Source organism: Scyliorhinus torazame, chromosome 8 (assembly GCF_047496885.1).
Source record: "Scyliorhinus torazame isolate Kashiwa2021f chromosome 8, sScyTor2.1, whole genome shotgun sequence".
Classification (NCBI taxonomy): domain Eukaryota; kingdom Metazoa; phylum Chordata; class Chondrichthyes; order Carcharhiniformes; family Scyliorhinidae; genus Scyliorhinus; species Scyliorhinus torazame.
Genome location: NC_092714.1, coordinates 3,183,921 through 3,209,053, shown reverse-complemented (window position 1 = coordinate 3,209,053; position 25,133 = coordinate 3,183,921). Strand labels below are relative to the sequence as shown.

The following is a 25,133-nucleotide window of genomic DNA, read 5'->3' as shown; positions in this document are numbered from 1 at the left end:
CTGCAGCTAGGCAAATCTTTTGTGCGCTGGGATAGGTGGTCAAGGAACAGCGTCTTACCGTGTCGGGGTGTATAAAGCTTTCCGTGCTCCCGGAGTCGACTAGGCATGGCGTCTCGTGGTCGTTTATTAGTACCGTTGTCGTCGTCGTCTGGAGTGTCCGGGGCCGAGCTTGATCGAGCGTAATCGAAGCGAGCCGTGGTTGTAGTAGTGGAGTGGGGTCCGTTGTTGCCGTCCAAGATGGCGTCGGGGATGAACAAAATGGCCACCCCCATACATCGCACGTGGCTGGGGGGTCACAAGATGGCGGCGGGGGTGGACAAAATGGCCGCCCCCATGCGTCGTACAGGTCTGGGGCGGTCCAAGATGGCGGCGCCCCTCCTCCCCTCGTGGTGGCCGGGACCCAAAATGACGGCGTCTGCGGGTCGCACATGGTGTGCTGGGGGGCTGGGGAGCGCTAGGACCGCGAGCGCTAGGACCGCGAGCGCTAGGACCGCGCGGAGCTCCCTCACCAGGGACAGCGGTGGTCGGGGCCCAAGTAGGTGGCGCTGGCGGGTCAGGCGTGGGGCGCGGGGTGGGGGTTAGGGTGGCGTTAGGGACGCGGAAAACTCCCTCCTCTCCGTGGAGAGTGTTGGCCGGGACTCAAAGCGGTAGCGCCGGCGGCGGGTCATACATGGGCTGCGGGGAGGGGGGTTGGGGAGCGTAGGCGGCGTGCAGGGCTCCCAGTTCTCCCGGGACCGCGGTGGTCGGGACCCAGAGCGGCTGCGCCTGCGGGTCGTACATGGCGTGCTGGGGGGGTTGGGGCGCGTAAACTGCTTGCAGGGCTCCCTGTGCTCCTGGGACGGCGGCGACCTCGCGGGACCGGCACACAACCGCATAATGGCCCTTTTTCCCGCAGCTTTTGCAGATAGCTGCGCGGGCCGGGCAGCGCTGTCGGGGGTGTTTCGCCTGGCCGCAGAAATAACAGCGGGCGCCCCCGGTGCGACTCGGCGTTTGGACCGCACAAGCCTGTGGGGTGTCCGGGGGGGGGTAGGGGGTTTGCCGCGACGGGTACGTACGGGGCCCAATGGGTTGCCGCGCGGTCGGGGCCGTAGGCGCGGGTATTACGCGCGGCCACGTCTAGGGAGGCTGCTAGGGCCCGTGCCTCTGAGAGTCCTAGCGACTCTCTTTCTAGAAGTCATTGGCGGATTTGGGAGGATTGCATACCTGCCACAAAAGCATCGCGCATTAACATGTCCGTGTGTTCGTTTGCGTTCACCGACGGGCAGCTGCAGGCTCGTCCCAAAATCAGCAGCGCGGCGTAGAACTCGTCCATCGATTCTCCGGGAGCTTGCCGTCTCGTCGCGAGCTGGTAGCGAGCGTAGATTTGGTTAACAGGGCGGACATAGAGACTTTTCAGTGCTGCGAACGCCGTCTGGAAATCGTCCGAGTCTTCGATGAGGGAGAAAATCTCCGTGCTCACCCTCAAGTGCAGGACCTGCAGTTTTTGGTCTTCTGAGACTCAGCCGGTGGTCATTCTGAGGTAGGCCTCGAAGCAAGTCTGCCAGTGCTTGAAGGCTGCTGCCGCGTTCACTGCGTGGGGGCTGATCCTCAGGCATTCCGGAATGATCCTGAGCTCCATAGTCCTTTTTTTTTTAGGCACGCTTAATAAATTGTAGCGCACAAAGACTCCGTGAGACGAATAGAGTGAAGTCGATGAGGCTTTATTAAGCGTGTCTGTTCCCCCGCAGCTCGATAGTAAACTGGCCTGCGGGGGAAGACTCCGGCTTCTTATACTCCGCCTTCAGGGCGGAGCTTGAGGTCAACGGCCAACCAGGACCCGGGATCTGTCAGCCAATGACATTAGGGCTTCCAGTCCCACATGACCCCCAATACATACTACCACAGGAGGGTCGACTTTTAAGGTCGCGAGGCTGTATATGGCGAGTGGGTGTTGGGGCCCCCGAACTTCAGGGTTAGGCTCCTGAGGTTGCATTGGAAATCTAGTCCCAATAGGAGAGGAGCGCAGAGGTCTGGGAGCACATATAATTTAAAATTGGCGTACTCGCGCCCTGTATTGCTAGGGTTGCAGTAGTGCATCCTCGGATTTGCACCGAGTGCGACCCAGAGGTGAGGGAGATAGTTTGGTGCGCCGGGAAAATTAGGAGCGAGCAGCGTCTTACCATAGCCAGGTGAATGAAACTCTCTGTGCTCCCGGAGTTGAAAAGGCAAGGTGTCTCATGTCCGTTTACCCGGATGGTCATCATGAAGCTCCGGAGGTGCTACGGTCGCAACTGGTCCAGTGTGACTGCGCTGAGTTGCGGGTAGCCGGCGTGGTCGGAGGTGCTGGGGCGATTCCGCGATGGCTGCCCTTGTTGATCATGCGCGTCGAGCGGTGTAGCAGATGGCGTCCATGACGGCGGCCCCCATGGATCGCACGTGGCCGGCCGCGTGGGGGAGGATGGCCAAGATGGCGGCCCCCGTGAGTCGCACGTGCTGTGAGGGCTGGAAGATGGCTGCCCCCACGGATAGCACGAGGCTGATGACGCATCTACAGAGGGCGGAGTCGGCAGACACGCTGCCACACTGCGGGGTCTGCGGGCCTGTGAGTCTGAGGATCGGGCCTGTGAGTTAGAGTTCTTGGACCTGGCCAGGCAAACTTTGGCAAAATGTCCTTTTCTCCCGCAGCTGCTGCAGTTCGCGTTACGAGCCGGGCAGTGCTGCCGGGGGTGTTGGGACTGGCCGCAGAAATAGCAGGGTAGCCCCCTATGGTGGGCTGGTGGCCGTATGGCACAGGCCTGGGGTAGTCTTTGGTCGGGGGTCCACGAGGGGGTCGCGTGGTCAGCCGGGAACGCGTTAAGGCTCTGGAACGCTACTTCCAGAGAGGAGGCTAACTTTACTGTCTGATCCAGATCCTCCTTTTCGAGTAGGCGCTGTCTCACGTAGTTGGACCGGCCTCCCGCCACGTAGACGCTTGGACGGCGAGTTCCATATGTTGAGTGGCCGTAACGGCCTGGTAGTTGCAGCTGCGTGCGAGGGCTTTGAGGTCGCGTAGGTAGTCTTCTAGCGATTCTCTGGGGCGCTGGCGGCGAGTGGTGAGAATGTGTCGCGCATAGACCTTGTTCACGGGCCGTACATAGAGACATTCGAGTATCGCGAGGGCGTCTGCGTAGGAGGAGACTTGTCGAGTGGAACAGAGATTCGATGGCTCACCCGTGCGTGGAGGAGGCTCAGCTTCTGTTCGTCGGTGACGGAAGGCGTGGAGGAGGCTGCTAGATAGGCCTTGAAGCAGCGGAGCTGATGCGACCATAAATTCACTCAAGGACTCATGTCGGAGTAAAACACTGGTTTTAATTAACTATCAACTTTGCCTACCTGCGACTGGTACATACTGAGGACAGTCCCACAGGCCAGCTACTCTTATACTCCTTCAAAGGGGCGGAGCCATGGGCTGAGCCCGTACATCCTCCAACATCTCCCCCTGTGGGTGAAGCAATACAATGGCCCACAGATAAAACCCACAGGATTAATAACATAGAACATAACTGGTGAATTAACTGTATTTACATTCACCACATTCACCCCCTGTACAAAAAAATAAAGTCCGGCGGGGGTGTTGGGTCACAAGTTCAGCCATCCAGCGCCCAGATCGTACGCTGCGACCGCTGAAGCACTGGTGTTGCAGCCGCTTCAGGTGGCTGGGGAAGTGGGTCCGGTGCAGCCCCTGGGGTGAACTCCGGGAGCGGCTCATTCTGAGTTTCATTCCTGCGGACTGGTGTGCCGGGCGGAAGGGAGCGCCGGAGCCAAATGGGTGCGGGGGCGCTGGACATGGGAGAAAGAGCAGGATACAGTGCGGGGGGTACTGTGGACGTAGTGGTGGCGGAGCCTGCGGGCGCAGGGTCTCGGAGGGAGACGGTATCCTGTCGACCATCGGGGTGCTCAACATATGCGTATTGCGGGTTTGAGTGCAGGAGCTGGACCCTCTCTACCAGGGGTTTGGTCTTATGGGTCCGAACGTGTTTCCGGAGGAGAACCGGACCCGGTGTTATCAGCCAGGGTGGGAGCGAGGCCCCTGAGGTAGTCCCCTAGGGAAAATAAACAAGCAGTCATGAGGAGTCTGGTTTGTGGCCGTGCAAAGGAGGGACCTAATAGCATGGAGCGCATCAGGGAGGACTTCCTGCCAATGGGAAACCGGGAGATTCCTGGACCGTAGGGTCAGTAGGACGGTCTTCCAGACCGTCACGTTCTCCCTCTCCACCTGTCCGTTTCCCTGGGGGTTATAACTGGTAGTCCTGCTCGAGGCGATGCCTTTACAGAGCAGGTACTGACGCAGTTCGTCGATCATGAACGACGAGCTCCTGTCGCTGTGGACGTAGTTGGGGAAACCAAACAGGGTGAAGACACTGTGCAGGGCTCTGATAACAGTGGGGGTGGTCATATCGGGGCACGGGATGGCAAACGGGAAACGGGAGAACTCATCAATAATATTGAGAAAGTAGGTATTGCGATTATTCGAGGGGAGGGGCCCTTTGAAATCGATACTGAGGCGTTCAAAGGGCCGGGCCGCCTTCACCAGGTGGGCCTTATCCGGTCGATAGAAGTGCGGTTTACACTCCGCACAGATTTGGCAGTCCCTGGTTACAGCTTTGACCTCCTCGGTGGAGTAGGGCAGGTTGCGGGCCTTGATATAATGGGCGAGCCGGGTGACCCCCGGGTGGCAGAGGTCGTCGTGGATAGCCCGTAGTCGGTCCTCTTGCGCACTGGCGCATGTGCCGTGGGACAGGGCATCTGGGGACTCGTTGAGCTTCCCAGGACGATATACAATATCGTAGTTATAGGTGGAGAGTTCGACTCTCCACCTCAAGATCTTATTGGTCTTGATTTTGCCCCGCTGCGTATTGTCGAACATGAAGGCTACCGATCGTTGGTCGGTGACGAGGGTAAACCTCCTACCAGCGAGGTAGTGCCTCCAGTGCCACACGGCTTCCACGATGGCTTGAGCCTCTTTTTCAACCGAGGAGTGTCGAAGTTCAGAGGCGGTGAGGGTGCGTGAAAAAAACGCAACCGGTCTGCCTGCTTGATTGAGAGTGGCGGCAAGAGCGACCTCTGATGCGTCGCTCTCCACCTGAAAGGGGACGGACTCGTCCACCGCGTGCATTGCGGCTTTGGCGATGTCCGCCTTGATGCAGTTGAAGGCCTGGCGGGCCTCGGCTGCCAGAGGGAAAAGGGTGGCCTTAAATAGTGGGTGGGCTTTGTCCGCATACTGGGGGACCCACTGGGCGTAGTAGGAAAAAAATCCAAGGCACCTCTTGAGGGCCTTGGGACAGTGAGGGTGAGGGAGTTGCAGGAGGGGGCACAGACGGTCAGGGTCGGGCCCTAGAACTCCGTTTTCCACGACGTAGCCGAGGATGGCTGGCCCGGTGGTGCGGAAATCGCATTTCTCCTTATTATAGGTGAGATTAAGTTTTTGGGCGGTTTGGAGAAATCAGTGGAGGTTGGCGTCGTGGTCCTGCTGATCATGGCCGCAGATGGTGACGTTGTCCAAGTACGGAAACGTGGCCCGCAGTCCGTACTGGTCCACCATTTGGTCCGTTGCTCGTTGGAACACCGAAACCCCGTTCGTGACGCCAAAAGGGACCCGGAGGAAATGAAAAAGGCGGCCGTCTGCCTCTAACGTCGTGTAGTGGAGATCCTCCGGACGGATTGGGAGCTGGTGGTATGCAGTGTTCAGATCCACCATGGAGAACACGCGGTAGTGAGCGATCTGATTGATCATGTCTGCAATCCGGGGAAGGGGGTATGCATCAAGTTGCGTAAACCGGCTAATGGTCTGGCTGTAATCAACCACCATCCGGAGCTTCTCCCCGGTCTTGATGACCACCACCTGAGTTCTCCAGGGGCTATTGCTGGCCTCTATGACTCCTTCCCGCAAGAGACGCAGGACCTCAGACCTAATAAATATTCTGTCCTGCATGCTATATCGCCTGCTGCGAGTGGCTACTGACTTGCAATCAGCGGTGAGATTAGCAAAGAGGGAGGGAGGGTCGACTTTCAGAGTGGCTAGGCTGCACACAGTGAGTGGGGGAAGGGGTCTGCCAAAGCTAAGCGTCAGGCTCTTGAGATTACATTGAAAATCGAGCCCTAAAAGGAGGGGGGGCGCAGAGGTCTGGGAGCACGTACAGCTGGAAATGAGTGTACTCAGCGCCCTGTACCGCTAAGGTTATCATAGTGCACCCTCGGATTTGTACCGAGTGCGCCGGGAATATCGGGAGCGAGCAGCGGCTTACCAGATCCGGGTGGATGAAACTCTCGGTGCTCCCGGAGTCGAACAGGCAAGTTGTCTCATACCCATTAACCCGGTCGGCCACCATTGATCTCTTGAGGTGCTTGGGTCGCGACTGGTCCAAGGTGACTGCGCTGAGTTGAGGATAATCGGCGGCGTAGTCGGCTGTGCTGGGGCGGCCCCCCGGTGACTGTCCGAGCAGGTTGTACGCGTCGAGCGGCGTAGCAGATGGCAGCCCCCGTTGATCAAGCATGGCGGGCGTCGAGGAAGGTGGCGTCCAAGATGGCGGCCCCCATGGATCGCACGTGGCCGGCCGCGTGGGGGAGGATGGCCAAAATGGCGGCCCCCGTGAGTCGCATGTGCTGTGCGGAGTCGGCAGGCACGCTGCCGCATTGCGAGGTCTGCAAGCCTGAGAGTCGGTAGTCCGGGTCTGGGAGTTCGCGTGCTTGGGCTTGGCGAGGCAGACCTTGGCGAAGTGCCCTTTTCAGCCACAACTGTTGCAGTGCGCATTGCGGGCCGGGCAGTGCTGTTGAGGGTGTTGAGGCTGGCCGCAAAAATAAAAAGGCAACCCCCCATGATGAGCGGGTGGGCGCGCAGCACAGGCCTGGGGTAGTCTCTGGTCGGGAGCCCTTGAGGGGGTCGAGTGTTCGGCTGGAAATGCAGTGAGGCTCTGGAAAGTGACCTCCAGTGAAGTCGCCAGTTTCATCGTCTCGTCCAGGTCCTGGGACCCTTTCTCGAGCAGTCGCTGCCGCACATAATTTGATCTGACCCCCGCAACGTAGTCATCTCGGACGGCGAGCTCCATGTGCTGAGTGGCCGTAACGGCCTGATAGTTGCAATTGCGCGTGAGGGCTTTGAGGTCACGCAGATAGTCGTCGAGTGACTCCCTGGGGCGCTGCCGTCGAGTAGTGAGAACATGTCACGCATAGACCTCGTTCACAGGCCGCACATAGATGCGCTCGAGGACTGCGAGAGCGGTGGTAAATATGAGGTGGCCTCTTCGAGTTGCACAGAAATGCGGTGACTCACCCGTGCATGGAGGAGACTCAATTTTTGTTCGTCCGTGACGGATGGTGTCGACGACGCGGCAAGGTAGGCCTTGAAACACCGCAGCCAGTGTGAAAAAATTTCCTTCGCCTCCGGGGCCTGTGGATCGAGCTCCAGTCTGTCAGGTTTGAGGGCTGACTCCATAATCAGTTTTGTTCAGACAGTTAATTAAATTGATGAGACCATCAATTCACTCAAGGACTTGTGTCAGAGTAAAACAGTGGTTTTAATTAACTATCAACTTTGCCTGCCTGCGACTGGTACATACTGAGGACAGTCCCACAGGCCAGCTACTCTTATACTCCTTCAAAGGGGCGGAGCAATGGGCTGAGCCCGTACATGCTCCAACATCCTCCAACATCTCCCCCTGTGGGTGAAGCCATACAATGGTCCACAGATAAAACCCACAGGGTTAATAACATAGAACATAACTGGTGAATTAACTGTATTTACATTCACCACAGGAGCCAGTGCGAAAAAATTTATTTTGCCTCCGCGACCTGCGGATCGAGTTCCAGTCGGTCAGGTTTGAGGGCCGATTCCATACTTGCGTTTAAGTTGATTAAATTGATGCGACAATCAATTCACTCAAGACAAGAGTAGAAGTAAACCGTGGCTTTAATCAACTTAGAACAGTGCCTGCCTGCGACTGATCCAATATTGAGAACCGCCGACAGGTCGACTGCTCTTTATACCTCCCTTCAAGGGGAGGAGCCATGGGCGGAGCCCATACAAGCCCCAACATGTTCCCCTATGGATAATGCCATACAATGGCCCATAGGAGGAGCCCACAAGGGCAACGGCATAGCACAGATACAAATACAAGGGCAACAGCACAGATACAAATACAGTGGTGGATTATTAGCATAGTACATTCACCATATGTATATCAGTGTGTTTATCAGTGAGTGGGGGGCTGTATATCAGTCTGTTTATCAGTGAGTGGTGGTGTGTATATCAGTGAGTGGGGGAGGTGTATATCAGTGAGTGGGGAAGGTGTATATCTGTGTATATCAGTGAGTGGGGGAGGTGTATATCAGTGAGTGGGGAGGTGTATATCAGTGAGTGGGGGTGGGGGTGTATATCTGTATATCAGTGAGTGGGGGGGTGTATATCAGTGAGTGGGGGGGGTGTATATCTGTGTGTATATCAGTGAGTGGGGAGGTGTATATCTGTGTGCATATCAGTGAGTGGGGAGGTGTATATCAGTGAGTGGGGGGTGTATATCTGTGTACATCAGTGAGTGGGGAGGTGTATATCTGTGTTATATCTAAGTGGGGGAGGTGTGTATCAGTGAGTGGGGGGGTATAAGTGAGTGGGGGGTGTATCAGTGAGTGGGGGGTATATATCAGTGAGTGGGGGGTGTATATCAGTGAGTGGGGAGGTGTATATCAGTGAGTGGGGAGGTGTATATCAGTGAGTGGGGGGTGTATATCAGTGAGTGGGGGGTATATATCAGTGAGTGGGGGGTGTATATCAGTGAGTGGGGGGTGTATATCAGTGAGTGGGGGAGGTGTATATCAGTGAGTGGGGAGGTGTATATCAGTGAGTGGGGGGTGTATATCAGTGAGTGGGGGGTATATATCAGTGAGTGGGGGGGTGTATATCAGTGAGTGGGGAGGTGTATATCAGTGAGTGGGGGGTATATATCAGTGAGTGGGGGGTGTATATCAGTGAGTGGGGGGTATATATAAGTGAGTGGGGGAGGTGTATATCAGTGAGTGGGGGAGGTGTATATCAGTGAGTGGGGAGGTGTATATCAGTAAGTGGGGGGTGTATATCAGTGAGTGGGGAGGTGTATATCAGTGAGTGGGGGGTGTATATCAGTGAGTGGGGGGTATATATCAGTGAGTGGGGGGGTGTATATCAGTGAGTGGGGAGGTGTATATCAGTGAGTGGGGGGTGTATATCAGTGAGTGGGGGTATATATCAGTGAGTGGGGGGTGTATATCAGTGAGTGGGGGGTATATATAAGTGAGTGGGGGAGGTGTATATCAGTGAGTGGGGGAGGTGTATATCAGTGAGTGGGGAGGTGTATATCAGTAAGTGGGGGGTGTATATCAGTGAGTGGGGGGTATCTTTCAGTGAGTGGGGGGGTGTATATCAGTGAGTGGGGGGTATATAAGTGAGTGGGGGAGGTGTATATCAGTGAGTGGGGAGGTGTATATCAATGAGTGGGGAGGTGTATATCAGTGAGTGGGGGGTGTATATCAGTGAGTGGGGGGGTATATATCAGTGAGTGGGGGGGTGTATATCAGTGAGTGGGGGGTATATATCAGTGAGTGGGGGAGGTGTATATCAGTGAGTGGGGGTGTATATATCAGTGAGTGGGTGGTGTATATCAGTGAGTGAGGGGTATATATCAGTGAGTGGGGAGGTGTATATCAGTGCGCGGGGGGAGGTGGATATCTGCGTGTATATCAGAGTGGGGAATGTATATCAGTGAGTGGGGAGGTGTATATCTGCATATCAGTGAGTGGGAGGTGTATATCAGTGAGTGGGGGGTGTATATCTGTGTGTACATCAGTGAGTGGGGAGGTGTATATCTGTGTTATATCTGAGTGGGGGAGGTGTGTATCAATGAGTGGGGGGTATATATCAGTGAGTGGGGGGTTTATATCAGTGAATGGGGGGTGTATATCAGTGAGTGGAGAGCATATATCAGTGAATGGGGGAGGTGTATATCAGTGAGTGGGGGGGTGTATATCAGTGAGTGGGGGGTATATATCAGTGAGTGGGGGAGGTGTATATCAGTGAGTGGGGGAGGTGTATATCAGGGAGTGGGGGGTGTACATCAGTGTTATAACCTGCCTACTTACCATTGGCTGGGGACTAATGACTATCCCACAATCCTGTGGGAGTATGAGCTTCCCCAATGAGGGAGGCGGAGAAACCACTAGTAAACTCCTAGTATAAATAAAGCTGGCCAGTTAAGGAACCAGCAGGAAGGAGTATGTAGCAAGGGAAGTTACTGCTACTGTTATGTATATATGGTATAGTAAATAAATGTTATTACTTTATATCCTTAAAACTCGTGCTGGATTCTTCGTGGCCCTTACAAAACTGGCGACGAAGGTTAAAGTGAATAGCTGTCTACACTGCTGAAGCCACCTCCCTGGATTTTTGTTGGATACAGGTTGGAAGTTGTTTTCTATTATACCATGCCTCTGTACGGACGTTTGGATGTTTTTGATGCTGCGCTGGAAAGCTGGAACCAGTACACACAACGGATGCGTTACTATTTCCGGGCAAACAATATCATCGAAAACGAGCGCCGGGTGGTCATATTGCTCACCGCCTGCGGCCTGCATACGTTTGGGGTGATTAGGAGCCTTACGTACCCAGCTGCGCCGGACACGTTTGATGAACTTGTGAATATAGTGGGGCAACATTTTAACCCAACCCCGTCCACGATAGTCCAGCGTTACCGGTTTAATACCGCTGAGAGGACCCCTGGAGAATCCCTTGCCGATTTTCTATCCAGGCTGCGCAGGATTGCGGAGTACTGTGACTATGGTGAGACCTTGTCAGAAATGTTATGCGACCGTTTGGTTTGCGGTATTAACAATGCGGCCACCCAGAGAAAGTCGTTAGCGGAGCCAACATTGACTTTTCAACAGGCCATTCAAATAGTATTGTCCCGAGAGAGCGCAGAGCGAGGAGTACAGGAGCTACAGGGAATGGAAGTGCATGCCTTGGGGCGCAACCCCTTCCGTCCGAAAACGTCTCCCTGCACTCCTGCGGTACCTTGGGCGAGGCAACGTCCGGACCGATGCCAGTGGCCGTCGGACACTCCTCCCCGAAGGGAGCCTTCTCCAGAGCCAATGGATGAGGAGCCATGTCCGTGTCAGACTTGTAGGCGCCGACCCCGTCGCGGACGGCGGTCCTGGGGGCGCCAGAGGCGCCGTCGTTCCGACCGAAACTGGGACCAGCCCAGGGGCCGTAACTGGGACCAGCCCAGAGGCCGTACCTTCCATGTGGATGAACCTGCGGCGACTACTCCTGAGGACGTGGAGACGGAGGACGACTGCGTGCAGCTGCATTGTGTGGCAGCACCCCGTGTGGCCCCCATTAAGGTGACAGTACGGGTCAATGGCCACCCACTTGAGATGGAGTTGGATACTGGCGCAGCGGTCTCCGTGATCGCCCAGAGGACATTCGACCGCATCAAGCAGGGTATACAGACCCTTACATTAACCGACTCACAGGCCAGGTTGGCCACCTACACGGGGGAACCACTGGACATTGCAAGAACTACAATGACCCCTGTTGTCTATGGACGCCAGGAGGGGCGTTTCCCACTTATCGTGGTGCGCTGCCATGGGCTCAGCCTGTTGGGTAGGGACTGGTTGCGCCATTTGCGGTTGCAATGGCAGCACATCCTCCAAACAGTTTCTGAAGGGTTGACTGAGGTGCTAGGACGATACCTAGATGTATTCCAGCCTGGTTTGGGGAAAATAAAAGGGGCCGTAGCCCGTATCCAAGTTGAACCAGGAGCCACGCCGCGCTATTTCCGGGCGCGCCCAGTGCCTTACGCCTTGCTCGATAAGGTAGAAGGGGAGCTCACTCGTTTGGAGAGTTTGGGTATTATCAGGCCCGTCCGTTTTGCTGACTGGGCAGCACCAATTGTACCTGTAATGAAGCCAGATGCCACAGTTCGCTTGTGTGGCGACTATAAACTTACAGTGAAATCGGTTTCCCGACTCGACCGATATCCAATGCCTCGCATAGAGGATCTCTACGCGAAACTTGCAGGTGGACTCTCGTTCACAAAATTAGATATGAGTCACGCCTACCTGCAGTTGGAGCTGGACCCTGCCTCCCGACCATATGTAACGATTAATACACACCGGGGCCTGTATGAGTATACACGGTTGCCCTTTGGAGTATCCTCTGCCTGCGCAATTTTTCAACGTGTTATGGAGGGCATTTTGAGAGGTTTACCATCTGTCTACCTAGATGACGTTTTGATTACAGGGATGTCGGAGCAGGAACATTTGGAAAATCTGGAGGCTGTCCTTGGACGCCTTTCGGAGGCTGGAGTCCGTTTACGTCGCACAAAGTGCGTATTTCAGGCAAAGGAAGTAGTCTACCTAGGTTATCGGGTGGACCGCGAAGGTCTGCACCCCGTCGCAGAGAAGGTGCGTGCAATTCAACATGCCCCCACCCCGACTGACACTTCGCATCTTCGTTCTTTTCTCGGTCTCGTAAACTCTTACGGGAAGTTCCTCCCCAATCTGGCAACTACGCTGGCCCTTTTGCACCTTCTGCTAAAGAAAAATCACACCTGGGTTTGGGGTCAGCCGCAAGAAACCACTTTCCGGCGGGTAAAGCAATAATTGTCGTCGTCTGGGTTACTAACCCACTATGATCCTGGAAAGCCTTTGCTCGTCACCCGTGATGCATCCCCGTATGGTATTGGGGCCGTCCTGTCCCACAAGATGGAGACCGGGGCCAAACGACCGATAGCTTTCGCCTCCCGCACATTGACTGCAGCGGAGAAAAAGTACGCGCAGATCGAGAAGGAGGGCCTGGCAGTGGTTGTTGCGGTGAAACGCTTCCACCAGTACGTGTATGGCCGCCATTTCACTATCGTGACTGATCATAAGCCCCTGCTGGGACTTTTCAAAGAGGATAAGCCAATACCACCCATTGCTCTGCACGGATCCAGCGCTGGGCTTTGTTGCTTGCTGCATACGAGTATTCTCTGGAGCACAAACCAGGTACGCAGATAGCAAATGGCGACGCACTGAGCCGATTGCCTTTATCGACCGGCCCCATGTCGACCCCCACGACCGGTGAGGTGGTTGCAACCCTAAATTTTATGGACACCTTGCCTGTCACGGCATCACAGATCCGTGAGTGGACCCAGACGGAGCCAGTCCTGTCAAAGGTTCGGCACATAGTCCTGTATGGTGGGCAGCATAGACAGCTCCCAGGCGAGTTGCGGGCATTTTCCTCCAAGCTGTCAGAATTCAGCGTGGAAGACGGCATCCTCTTGTGGGGGACGCGTGTGATTGTCCCGGAAAAAGGCCAGGAGCTGATACTAACAGACTTGCACAATGGGCATCCGGGCGTGACCAAAATGAAAATGTTGGCCCGGAGTTATGTCTGGTGGCCAGGCCTCGACACCGACATTGAGAAGGTGGCCCAAAACTGCTCCATTTGCCAGGAGCATCAGAAGCTTACGCCGGCCGCGCCCCTACATCACTGGGAATGGCCAGGGCGGCCTTGGGCACGCTTGCATGCAGATTTCGCAGGCCCTTTTCAAGGATCCATGTTCCTTCTACTAATTGACGCTCAGTCCAAATGGCTAGAGGTGCATAAGATGCAGGGGACAACGTCCTGTGCAACAATTGAAAAGATGCGTTTATCGTTTAGTACGCATGGCCTCCCCGAGGTGCTGGTCACGGATAACGGCACTCCATTCACGAGTGAGGAGTTTGCGAGGTTCACGAAGATGAACGGCATCCGCCATATCCGCACTGCCCCTTACCACCCGGCTTCAAATGGTTTGACAGAGCACGCAGTGCAGACATTCAAAAGAGGCCTAAAGAAGCAGTCTTCCGGATCAATGGACACTAGACTGGCTCGCTTTTTGTTTACGTACAGGACCATCCCCCATGCAGTGACTGGGGTAGCTCCCGCAGAACTCCTAATGGGCCGGAGACTTCGCACCCGCCTTAGTATGGTTTTCCCGGACATTGGCGCAAAAGTACGCCGCACACAAGAACGGCAGGGACAGGGATCTTCTCGGCTTCGGCAGTTTGCGCCCGGTGACCCAGTGTTCGTTTGAATTTTGCTGGTGGTGCCCAATCTGGTGTAATCTTTCGCCAAACGGGCCCTATATCTTACCAAGTGCAAGCCCAGGGTCGTCTCCAGCGAAAACATGTAGACCACGTTCGGTCCAGAAGACCATCCCCTCAAAAGATTCCCCGCCCCCGGAGCTCATTTCAACAGCCGCAGAGACCAGAGACAAGGGAAGGTAGTCCTCATAATCTTCCACTGGTGCCTCACGCGAAGCCTGCGCAGGTTGTTACGGGACCGAATGGAGATAGAGACATTGACATGACGGAGGCAGCAGACTCTGACTCCGAGATGGAGACACAGGACGCATCAGAAGGGGAATCCTCAGGTCCACGGGCCGTGGATGTACAACCGTTGCGCCGTTCATCACGGAAGCGCCGGTCTCCGTCTCGTTACATGCCACCTGATCCAGCGCCGCGTGCAAATGGTGTCCGGCCTGCAGCCAAACGAGTCCGACGCCCTCCTTCGCCAGGGTCTTCGGTGGATTCCTTGGACTTTGGGGGGGAGGGATGTTATAACCTGCCTACTTACCATTGGCTGGGGACTAATGTCTATCCACAATCCTGTGGGAGTATGAGCTTCCCCAATGAGGGGGGCGGAGAAACCACTAGTAAACTCCTAGTATAAATAAAGCTGGCCAGTTCAGGAACCAGCAGGAAGGAGTATGTAGCAAGGGAAGTTACTGCCACTGTTATGTATATATGTTATAGTAAATAAATGTTATTACTTTGTATCCTTGAAACTCGTGCTGGATTCTTCGTGGCCCTTACAAAAATCAGTGAGTGGGGGAGGTGTATAACAGTGAGTGGGGGGTGTATATACCATTGAGTGGGTGGTGTATATCAGTGAGTGGGGGTATATATCAGTGAGTGGGGGGAGTGTATATCAGTGAGTGGGGGGGTGTATATCAGTGAGTGGGGGGTGTATAGCTGTGTTATATCTGAGTGGGGGGATGTGTATATCAGTGAGTGGGGGTGTATATCAGTGAGTGGGGGGTGTATATCTGTGTATATCAGTGAGTGGGGAGGTGCATATCAGTGAGTGGGGGGTGTATATACCATTGAGTGGGTGGTGTATATCAGTGAGTGGGGGGAGTGTATATCAGTGAGTGGGGGGAGTGTATATCAGTGAGTGGGGGGGTGTATATCAGTGAGTGGGGGGTGTATAGCTGTGTTATATCTGAGTGGGGGGATGTGTATATCAGTGAGTGGGGGTGTATATCAGTGAGTGGGGGGTGTATATCTGTGTATATCAGTGAGTGGGGAGGTGCATATCAGTGAGTGGGGGGTGTATATCTGTGTTATATCTGAGTGGGGGAGGTGTGTATCAGTGAATGGGGGTATATATCAGTGAGTGGGGGGTGTATAGCTGTATTATATCTGAGTGGGGCGATGTGTATATCAGTGGGGAGGTGTATATCAGTGAGTGGGGGATGTATATCTGTGTTATATCTGAGTGGGGGGTGTCTATCTGAGCGGGGGGGGGTGTATATCAGTGAGTGGGGGGTATATATCAGTGAGTGGGGGGGGGTGTATATCTGTGTGCCTATCAGTGAGTGGGGGATGTATATCTGTGTTATATCTGAGTGGGGGGTGTCTATCTGAGCGGGGGGTATATATCAGTGAGTGGGGGGTGTATATCAGTGAGTGGGGGGTGTATATCTGTGTATATCAGTGAGTGGGGGGGGTGAATATCAGTGAGTGGGGAGGTGAATATCAGTGAGTGAGGGGGTGTATATCTGCGTGTATATCAGTGAGTGGGGGGTGTATACCTGTGCATATATCAGTGAGTGGGGGATGTATATCAGTGATTGGGGAGGTGTATATCAGGGAGTGGGGGGTGTACATCAGTGAGTGGGGGGTGTATAGCTGTGTGTATATCAGTGAGTGGGGGGGTGTATATCAGTGAGTGGGGGGGTGTATATCAGTGAGTGGGGGGTGTATAATCAGTGAGTGGGGGGTGTATATCTGTGTGTATATCAGTGAGTGGGGGGGAGTCCCGGCGGATTGGAAATTAGCAAACGTGACACCACTGTTTAAAAAAGGAGGTAGGCAGAAAGTGGGTAATTATAGGCAGCAGACTCTGACTCCGAGATGGAGACACAGGAAGCATCAGAGGGGGAATCCTCAGGTCCACGGGCCGTGGATGTACAACCGCGCCGTTCATCACGGAAGCGCCGGTCTCCGTCTCGTTACATGCCACCTGATCCAGCGCTGCGTGCAAATGGTGTCCGGCCTGCGGCCAAACGAGTCCGACGCCCTCCTTCGCCAGGGTCTTCGGTGGATTCCTTGGACTTTGGGGGGGGAGGGATGTTATAACCTGCCTACTTACCATTGGCTGGGGACTAATGTCTATCCCACAATCCTGTGGGAGAATGAGCTTCCCCAATGAGGGGGGCGGAGAAACCACTAGTAAACTCCTAGTATAAATAAAGCTGGCCAGTTCAGGAACCAGCAGGAAGGAGTATGTAGCAAGGGAAGTTACTGCCACTGTTATGTATATATGGTATAGTAAATAAATGTTATTACTTTGTATCCTTAAAACTCGTGCTGGATTCTTCGTGGCCCTTACAAAAATCAGTGAGTGGGGAAGGTGTATAACAGTGAGTGGGGGGTGTATATATCAGTGAGTGGGTGGTGTATATCAGTGAGTGGGGGGAGTGTATATCAGTGAGTGGGGGGGTGTATATCAGTGAGTGGGGGGTGTATAGCTGTGTTATATCTGAGTGGGGGAGGTGTGTATCAGTGAATGGGGGTATATATCAGTGAGTGGGGGGTATATCAGTGAGTGGGAGATGTATATCTGAGTGGGGGGGTGTCTATCTGAGCGGGGGGAGGTGTGTATCAGTGAGTGGGGGGTATATATCAGTGAGTGGGGGGGGTGTATATCTGTGTGCCTATCAGTGAGTGGGGGATGTATATCTGTGTTATATCTGAGTAGGGGGGTGTCTATCTGAGCGGGGGGTATATATCAGTGAGTGGGGGGTGTATATCAGTGAGTGGGGGGTGTATATCTGTGTATATCAGTGAGTGGGGGGGTGTATATCAGTGAGTGGGGAGGTGTATATCAGTGAATGAGGGGGTGTATATCTGCGTGTATATCAGTGAGTGGGGGGTGTATACCTGTGCATATATCAGTGAGTGGGGGGTGTATATCAGTGAGTGGGGGATGTATATCAGTGAGTGGGGGGGTATATATCAGTGAGTGGGGAGGTGTATTTCAGGGAGTGGGGGGTGTACATCAGTGAGTGGGGGGGTGTATATCAGTGAGTGGGGGGGGGGTGTATATCAGTGTGTATATCAGTGAGTGGGGGGTGTATATCTGTGTGTATATCAGTGAGTGGGGGGGAGTCCCGGCGGATTGGAAATTAGCAAACGTGACACCACTGTTTAAAAAAGGAGGTAGGCAGAAAGCGGGTAATTATAGGCCAGTGAGCTTAACTTCGGTAGTAGGGAAGATGCTGGAATCTATCATCAAGGAAGAAATAGCGAGGCATCTGGATGGAAATTGTCCCATTGGACAGACGCAGCATGGGTTCATAAAGGGCAGGTCGTGCCTAACTAATTTAGTGGAATTTTTTGAGGACATTAACAGTGCGGTAGATAACGGGGAGCCAATAGATGTGGTATATCTGGATTTCCAGAAAGCCTTTGACAAGGTGCCACACAAAAGGTTGTTGCATAAGATAAAGATGCATGGCATTAAGGGGAAAGTAGGAGCATGGATAGAGGATGGGTTAATTAATAGAAAGCAAAGAGTGGGGATTAATGGGTGTTTCTCTGGTTGGCAATCAGTAGCTAGTGGTGTCCCTCAGGGATCAGTGTTGGGCCCACAACTGTTCACAATTTACATAGATGATTTGGAGTTGACTACCAAGGGCAATGTGTCCAAGTTTGCAGACAACACTAAGATAAGTGGTAAAGCAAAAAGTGCAGAGGATACTGGAAGTCTGCAGAGGGATTTGGACAGGCTAAGTGAAGGGGCTAGGGTCTGGCAGATGGAATACAATGTTGACAAATGTGAGGTTATCCATTTTGGTAAGAATAACGGCAAAACGGATTATTATTTAAATGATAAAAAATTAAAACATGCTGCTGTGCAGAGAGATCTGGGTGTGCTAGTGCATGAGTCGCAGAAAGTTGGTTTACAGGTGCAACAGGTGATTAAGAAGGCAAATGGAATTTTGTCCTTCATTGCTAGAGGGATGGAGTTTAAGACTAGGGAGGTTATGCTGCAATTGTATAAGGTGTTAGTGAGGCCACACCTGGAGTATTGTGTTCAGTTTTGGTCTCCTTACTTGAGAAAGGACGTACTGGCACTGGAGGGTGTGCAGAGGAGATTCACTAGGTTAATCCCAGAGCTGAAGGGGTTGGATTACGAGGAGTGGTTGAGTAGACTGGGACTGTACTCGTTGGAATTTAGAAGGATGAGGGGGGATCTTATAGAAACATATAAAATTATGAAGGGAATAGATAGGATAGATGCGGGCAGGTTGTTTCCACTGGCGGGTGAAAGCAGAACTAGGGGGCATAGCCTCAAAATAAGGGGAAGTAGATTTAGGACTGAGTTTAGGAGGAACTTCTTCACCCAAAGGGTTGTGAATCTATGGAATTCCTTGCCCAGTGAAGCAGTAGAGGCTCCTTCATTAAATGTTTTTAAGATAAAGATAGATAGTTTTTTGAAGAATAAAGGGATTAAGGGTTATGGTGTTCGGGCCGGAAAGTGGAGCTGAGTCCACAAAAGATCAGCCATGATGTCATTGAATGGAGGAGCAGGCTCGAGGGGCCAGATGGCCTACTCCTGCTCCTAGTTCTTATGAATATCTGTGTGTATATCAGTGAGTGGGGGGTGTATATCTGTGTGTATATCAGTGAGTGGGGGGTGTATATCTGTGTGTATATCAGTGAGTGGGGGGTGTATATCTGTGTGTATATCAGTGAGTGGGGGGTGTATATCTGTGTATATCAGTGAGTGGGAGGTGTATATCTGTGTGTATATCAGTGAGTGGGGGGTGTATAGCTGTGTTATATCTGAGTGGGGCGATGTGTATATCAGTGAGTGGGGAGGCGTACATCAGTGAGTGGGGAGGTGTATATCAGCGAGTGGGGGGTGTATATCTGTTTGTATATCAGTGAGTGGGGGGGTGTATATCAATGAGTGGGGGGTGTATATCTGTTTGTGTATCAGTGAGTGGGGGGTCTATATCAGTGAGTGGGGGGTCTATATCAGTGAGTGGGGGTGTATATCAGTGAGTGGGGGGGTGTATATCAGTGAGTGGGGGGTGTATATCTGTTTGTATATCAGTGAGTGGGGGGGTGTATATCAGTGAGTGGGGGGTGTATATCAGTGAGTGGGGGGTGTATATCTGTTTGTATATCAGTGAGTGGGGGGTGTATATCTGTATATCAGTGAGTGGGAGGGTGTATATCAGTGAGTGGGGGGGTGTATATCAGTGAGTGGGGGGGTGTATATCAGTGAGTGGGGGGTGTATATCAGTGAGTGGGGGGTGTATATCAGTGAGTGGGGGGTGTATATCTGTTTGTATATCAGTGAGTGGGGGGTGTATATCTGTATATCAGTGAGTGGGATGGTGCATATCAGTGAGTGGGGGGGGTGTATATCAGTGAGTGGAGGGGGTGTATATCAGTGAGTGGGGGGGTGTATATCAGTGAGTGGGGGGGTGTATATCAGTGAGTGGGGGGTGTATATCAGTGAGTGGGGGGGTGTATATCAGTGAGTGGGGGGGTGTATATCAGTATATCTGTGAGTGGGGGGGGTGTATATCTGTATATCTGTGAGTGTGGGGGGGTGTATATCTGTATATCTGTGAGTGGGGGGGGTGTATATCTGTTTGTATATCAGTGAGTGGGGGGGGTGTATATCAGTGAGTGGGGGGGGTGTATATCAGTGAGTGGGGGGTGTATATCTGTTTGTATATCAGTGAGTGGGGGGGGTGTATATCAGTGAGTGTGGGGGAGTATATCAGTTTGTATATCAGTGAGTGGGGGGTGTATATCAGTGAGTGGGGGGTGTATATCTGTTTGTATATCAGTGAGTGGGGGGGTGTATATCAGTGAGTGTGGGGGTGTATATCAGTTTGTATATCAGTGAGTGGGGGGTGTATATCTGTTTGTATATCAGTGAGTGGGGGGTGTATATCAGTGAGTGTGGGGGTGTATATCAGTTTGTATATCAGTGAGTGGGGGGTGTATATCTGTTTGTATATCAGTGAGTGGGGGGGTGTATATCAGTGAGTGGGGGGGTGTATATCAGTGAGTGGGGGGGGTGTATATCAGTGAGTGGGGGGTGTATATCAGTGAGTGGGGGGGGGTGTATATCTGTGAGTGGGGGGTGTATATCTGTTTGTATATCAGTGAGTGGGGGGGTGTATATCAGTGAGTGGGGGGTGTATATCAGTGAGTGGGGGGGGTGTATATCAGTGAGTGGGGGGGGTGTATATCAGTGAGTGGGGGGTGTATATCAGTGAGTGGGGGGTGTATATCAGTGAGTGGGGGGTGTATATCAGTGAGTGGGGGGGGTGTATATCTGTGAGTGGGGGGGTGTATATCTGTTTGTATATCAGTGAGTGGGGGGTGTATATCAGTGAGTGGGGGGGTGTATATCAGTGAGTGGGGGGGTGTATATCAGTGAGTGGGGGGGGGTGTATATCAGTGAGTGGGGGGTGTATATCTGTTTGTATATCTGTGAGTGGGGGGGGGCGCTGTCCTGTTCCCGGGGGCGGGGCCTTTCTTTTAGCCGTTGCCTCATTGGCTCCAGCAGGTGACGCCCCTCCAGCCTGAATCTGATTGGATAGCTGTTGTGTCTTCACTGACGTAATCCTGTTCTTTGCCATGGTAACCGACCCCGGTCGCGACGTCAGCGGCGTTACCACGGCGACTGTGAATGTCACTGGCCAGCTGCTTGCGCACGTGCTCCCACCCTGACGTCAGCCAGACGTCAATCGGGAGGGGGATCCCGCGCTCTGAGCAAGTGCGGACCGGACAGAGAGCGAGAGGATCTCCGACTGAGTGGATCCCTGGAGCGAGTGGATTAGCACGATCGCCGACTGAGTGGATCTCGGGACCGAGCGGACCCCGGGGGTAGTGATGGTGATGACGGGCCAGCCTCTCAGAGTTGGTTTTTATGAGATCGAGAAGACCCTGGGAAAAGGGAATTTCGCGGTGGTGAAGCTGGCGAGGCATCGAGTGACCAAGAGCCGGGTGAGTGCAACAGCCGATGGTGCACACACATGCCCAGAGCCGGGAGGGTGCGCACTCATTCCCAGAGCCGGGAGGGTGCACACACATGCCCAGAGCCGGGAGGGTGCACACACATGCCCAGAGCCGGGAGGGTGCACACACTTTCCCAGAGCCGGGAGGGTGCACACACATGCCCAGAGCCGGGAGGGTGCACACACTTTCCCAGAGTCGGAGTGGGTGCACACACATGCCCAGAGCCGGGAGGGTGCACACACATGCCCAGAGCCGGGAGGGTGCACACACATGCCCAGAGCCGGGAGGGTGCACACACTTTCCCAGAGTCGGAGTAGGTGCACACACATGCCCAGAGCCGGGAGGGTGCACACACATGCCCAGAGCCGGGAGGGTGCACACACATGCCCAGAGCCGGGAGGGTGCACACACATGCCCAGAGCCGGGAGGGTGCACACACATGCCCAGAGCCGGGAGGGTGCACACACATGCCCAGAGCCGGGAGGGTGCACACACATGCCCAGAGCCGGGAGGGTGCACACACTTTCCCAGAGTCGGAGTGGGTGCACACACACATTCCCAGAGTCGGAGTGGGTGCGCACACACATTCCCAGAGTCGGAGTGGGTGCGCACACACATTCCCAGAGTCGGAGTGGGTGCGCACACACATTCCCAGAGTCGGAGTGGGTGCGCACACACATTCCCAGAGTCGGAGTGGGTGCGCACACACATTCCCAGAGTCGGAGTGGGTGCGCACACACATTCCCAGAGTCGGAGTGGGTGCGCACACACATTCCCAGAGTCGGAGTGGGTGCGCACACACATTCCCAGAGTCGGAGTGGGTGCGCACACACATTCCCAGAGTCGGAGTGGGTGCGCACACACATTCCCAGAGTCGGAGTGGGTGCGCACACACATTCCCAGAGTCGGAGTGGGTGCGCACACACATTCCCAGAGTCGGAGTGGGTGCGCACACACATTCCCAGAGTCGGAGTGGGTGCGCACACACATTCCCAGAGTCGGAGTGGGTGCGCACACACATTCCCAGAGTCGGAGTGGGTGCGCACACACATTCCCAGAGTCGGAGTGGGTGCGCACACACATTCCCAGAGTCGGAGTGGGTGCGCACACACATTCCCAGAGTCGGAGTGGGTGCGCACACACATTCCCAGAGTCGGAGTGGGTGCGCACACACATTCCCAGAGTCGGAGTGGGTGCGCACACACATTCCCAGAGTCGGAGTGGGTGCGCACACACATTCCCAGAGTCGGAGTGGGTGCGCACACACATTCCCAGAGTCGGAGTGGGTGCGCACACACATTCCCAGAGTCGGAGTGGGTGCGCACACACATTCCCAGAGTCGGAGTGGGTGCGCACACACATTCCCAGAGTCGGAGTGGGTGCGCACACACATTCCCAGAGTCGGAGTGGGTGCGCACACACATTCCCAGAGTCGGAGTGGGTGCGCACACACATTCCCAGAGTCGGAGTGGGTGCGCACACACATTCCCAGAGTCGGAGTGGGTGCGCACACACATTCCCAGAGTCGGAGTGGGTGCGCACACACATTCCCAGAGTCGGAGTGGGTGCGCACACACATTCCCAGAGTCGGAGTGGGTGCGCACACACATTCCCAGAGTCGGAGTGGGTGCGCACACACATTCCCAGAGTCGGAGTGGGTGCGCACACACATTCCCAGAGTCGGAGTGGGTGCGCACACACATTCCCAGAGTCGGAGTGGGTGCGCACTCACATTCCCAGAGTCGGAGTGGGTGCGCACACACATTCCCAGAGTCGGAGTGGGTGCGCACACACATTCCCAGAGTCGGAGTGGGTGCGCACACACATTCCCAGAGTCGGAGTGGGTGCGCACACACATTCCCAGAGTCGGAGTGGGTGCGCACACACATTCCCAGAGTCGGAGTGGGTGCGCACACACATTCCCAGAGTCGGAGTGGGTGCGCACACACATTCCCAGAGTCGGAGTGGGTGCGCACACACATTCCCAGAGTCGGAGTGGGTGCGCACACACATTCCCAGAGTCGGAGTGGGTGCGCACACACATTCCCAGAGTCGGAGTGGGTGCGCACACACATTCCCAGAGTCGGAGTGGGTGCGCACACACATTCCCAGAGTCGGAGTGGGTGCGCACACACATTCCCAGAGTCGGAGTGGGTGCGCACACACATTCCCAGAGTCGGAGTGGGTGCGCACACACATTCCCAGAGTCGGAGTGGGTGCGCACACACATTCCCAGAGTCGGAGTGGGTGCGCACACACATTCCCAGAGTCGGAGTGGGTGCGCACACACATTCCCAGAGTCGGAGTGGGTGCGCACACACATTCCCAGAGTCGGAGTGGGTGCGCACACACATTCCCAGAGTCGGAGTGGGTGCGCACACACATTCCCAGAGTCGGAGTGGGTGCGCACACACATTCCCAGAGTCGGAGTGGGTGCGCACACACATTCCCAGAGTCGGAGTGGGTGCGCACACACATTCCCAGAGTCGGAGTGGGTGCGCACACACATTCCCAGAGTCGGAGTGGGTGCGCACACACATTCCCAGAGTCGGAGTGGGTGCGCACACACATTCCCAGAGTCGGAGTGGGTGCGCACACACATTCCCAGAGTCGGAGTGGGTGCGCACACACATTCCCAGAGTCGGAGTGGGTGCGCACACACATTCCCAGAGTCGGAGTGGGTGCGCACACACATTCCCAGAGTCGGAGTGGGTGCGCACACACATTCCCAGAGTCGGAGTGGGTGCGCACACACATTCCCAGAGTCGGAGTGGGTGCGCACACACATTCCCAGAGTCGGAGTGGGTGCGCACACACATTCCCAGAGTCGGAGTGGGTGCGCACACACATTCCCAGAGTCGGAGTGGGTGCGCACACACATTCCCAGAGTCGGAGTGGGTGCGCACACACATTCCCAGAGTCGGAGTGGGTGCGCACACACATTCCCAGAGTCGGAGTGGGTGCGCACACACATTCCCAGAGTCGGAGTGGGTGCGCACACTTGCCCAGAGCCGGGAGGGTGCTGACACAGGCAGAGGGTGCTCACTGGGGCTGCGGAACAGGGTTTAGTTGTCCCTGTAGTAAACTGACTGGAATCCTCTCCTTTCTCCTTCCAGGTTGCAATCAAAATAATCGACAAAACTCGGCTGGAACCCGGCAACCTGGAAAAAATTTACCGTGAGGTGCAAATCATGAAGCTCCTAAACCATCCACACATCGTTAAGCTATACCAGGTACAGAACCCGAGGTGTATGTGAGAGAGAGAGACAGAGAGCAAGCCTGGGCTTGTGTTCAAACTGGCTCTCGGATCACTGCTTCCTGAAGGCATGTGATGCATCTGAGAGTAAACTGAGGTTTTAAAACTTATGATGAAACATAAAAATTAGGAAGAGGCCATTCAGCCCTTCAACCCACTCCTCCATTCATTATGATATCATGGCTGGTCATCCAACTCAATAGCCTAATCCCAGTGCGCCCCCCCCCCCCCCCCCCCCATATCCTTTGATCCCCTTCGCCCTAAGTGCTACATCTGACTACTTCTTGAAAACATGCAATGTTTTGACCTCAACTACTTCCTGGTAAAAAACGGGATGAGGTCCTACAAGCTGAATTTAGGGAGTTAGGAGTTAAACTAAAAAGTAGGACCTCAAAGGTAGTAATCTCAGGATTGCTACCAGTGCCACGTGATAGTCAGAGGAGGAATGACAGGATAGCTAGGATGAATACGTGGCTTGAGAGATGGTGCAAGAGGGAGGGTTTCAAATTCCTGGGACATTGGGACCGATTCT

The 25,133-nt window shown here is 54.4% G+C and overlaps 1 protein-coding gene across 2 annotated transcripts in view; it reads left to right on the top strand.

The window, feature by feature from the left end:
* Positions 1–21,079: 21,079 nt before the first annotated feature.
* sik1 (salt-inducible kinase 1) overlaps positions 21,080–25,133 on the top strand; it is a 38,003-nt gene continuing 33,949 nt past the window's right edge. For both annotated transcript variants that reach the window (XM_072513050.1, XM_072513049.1), the window contains exons 1-2: positions 21,080–21,333; positions 24,462–24,578. In XM_072513050.1, the coding sequence (XP_072369151.1) occupies positions 21,220–21,333; positions 24,462–24,578 (231 nt within the window). In that variant the 5' untranslated portion in view covers positions 21,080–21,219. The remainder of the gene's footprint in view (positions 21,334–24,461; positions 24,579–25,133) is intronic.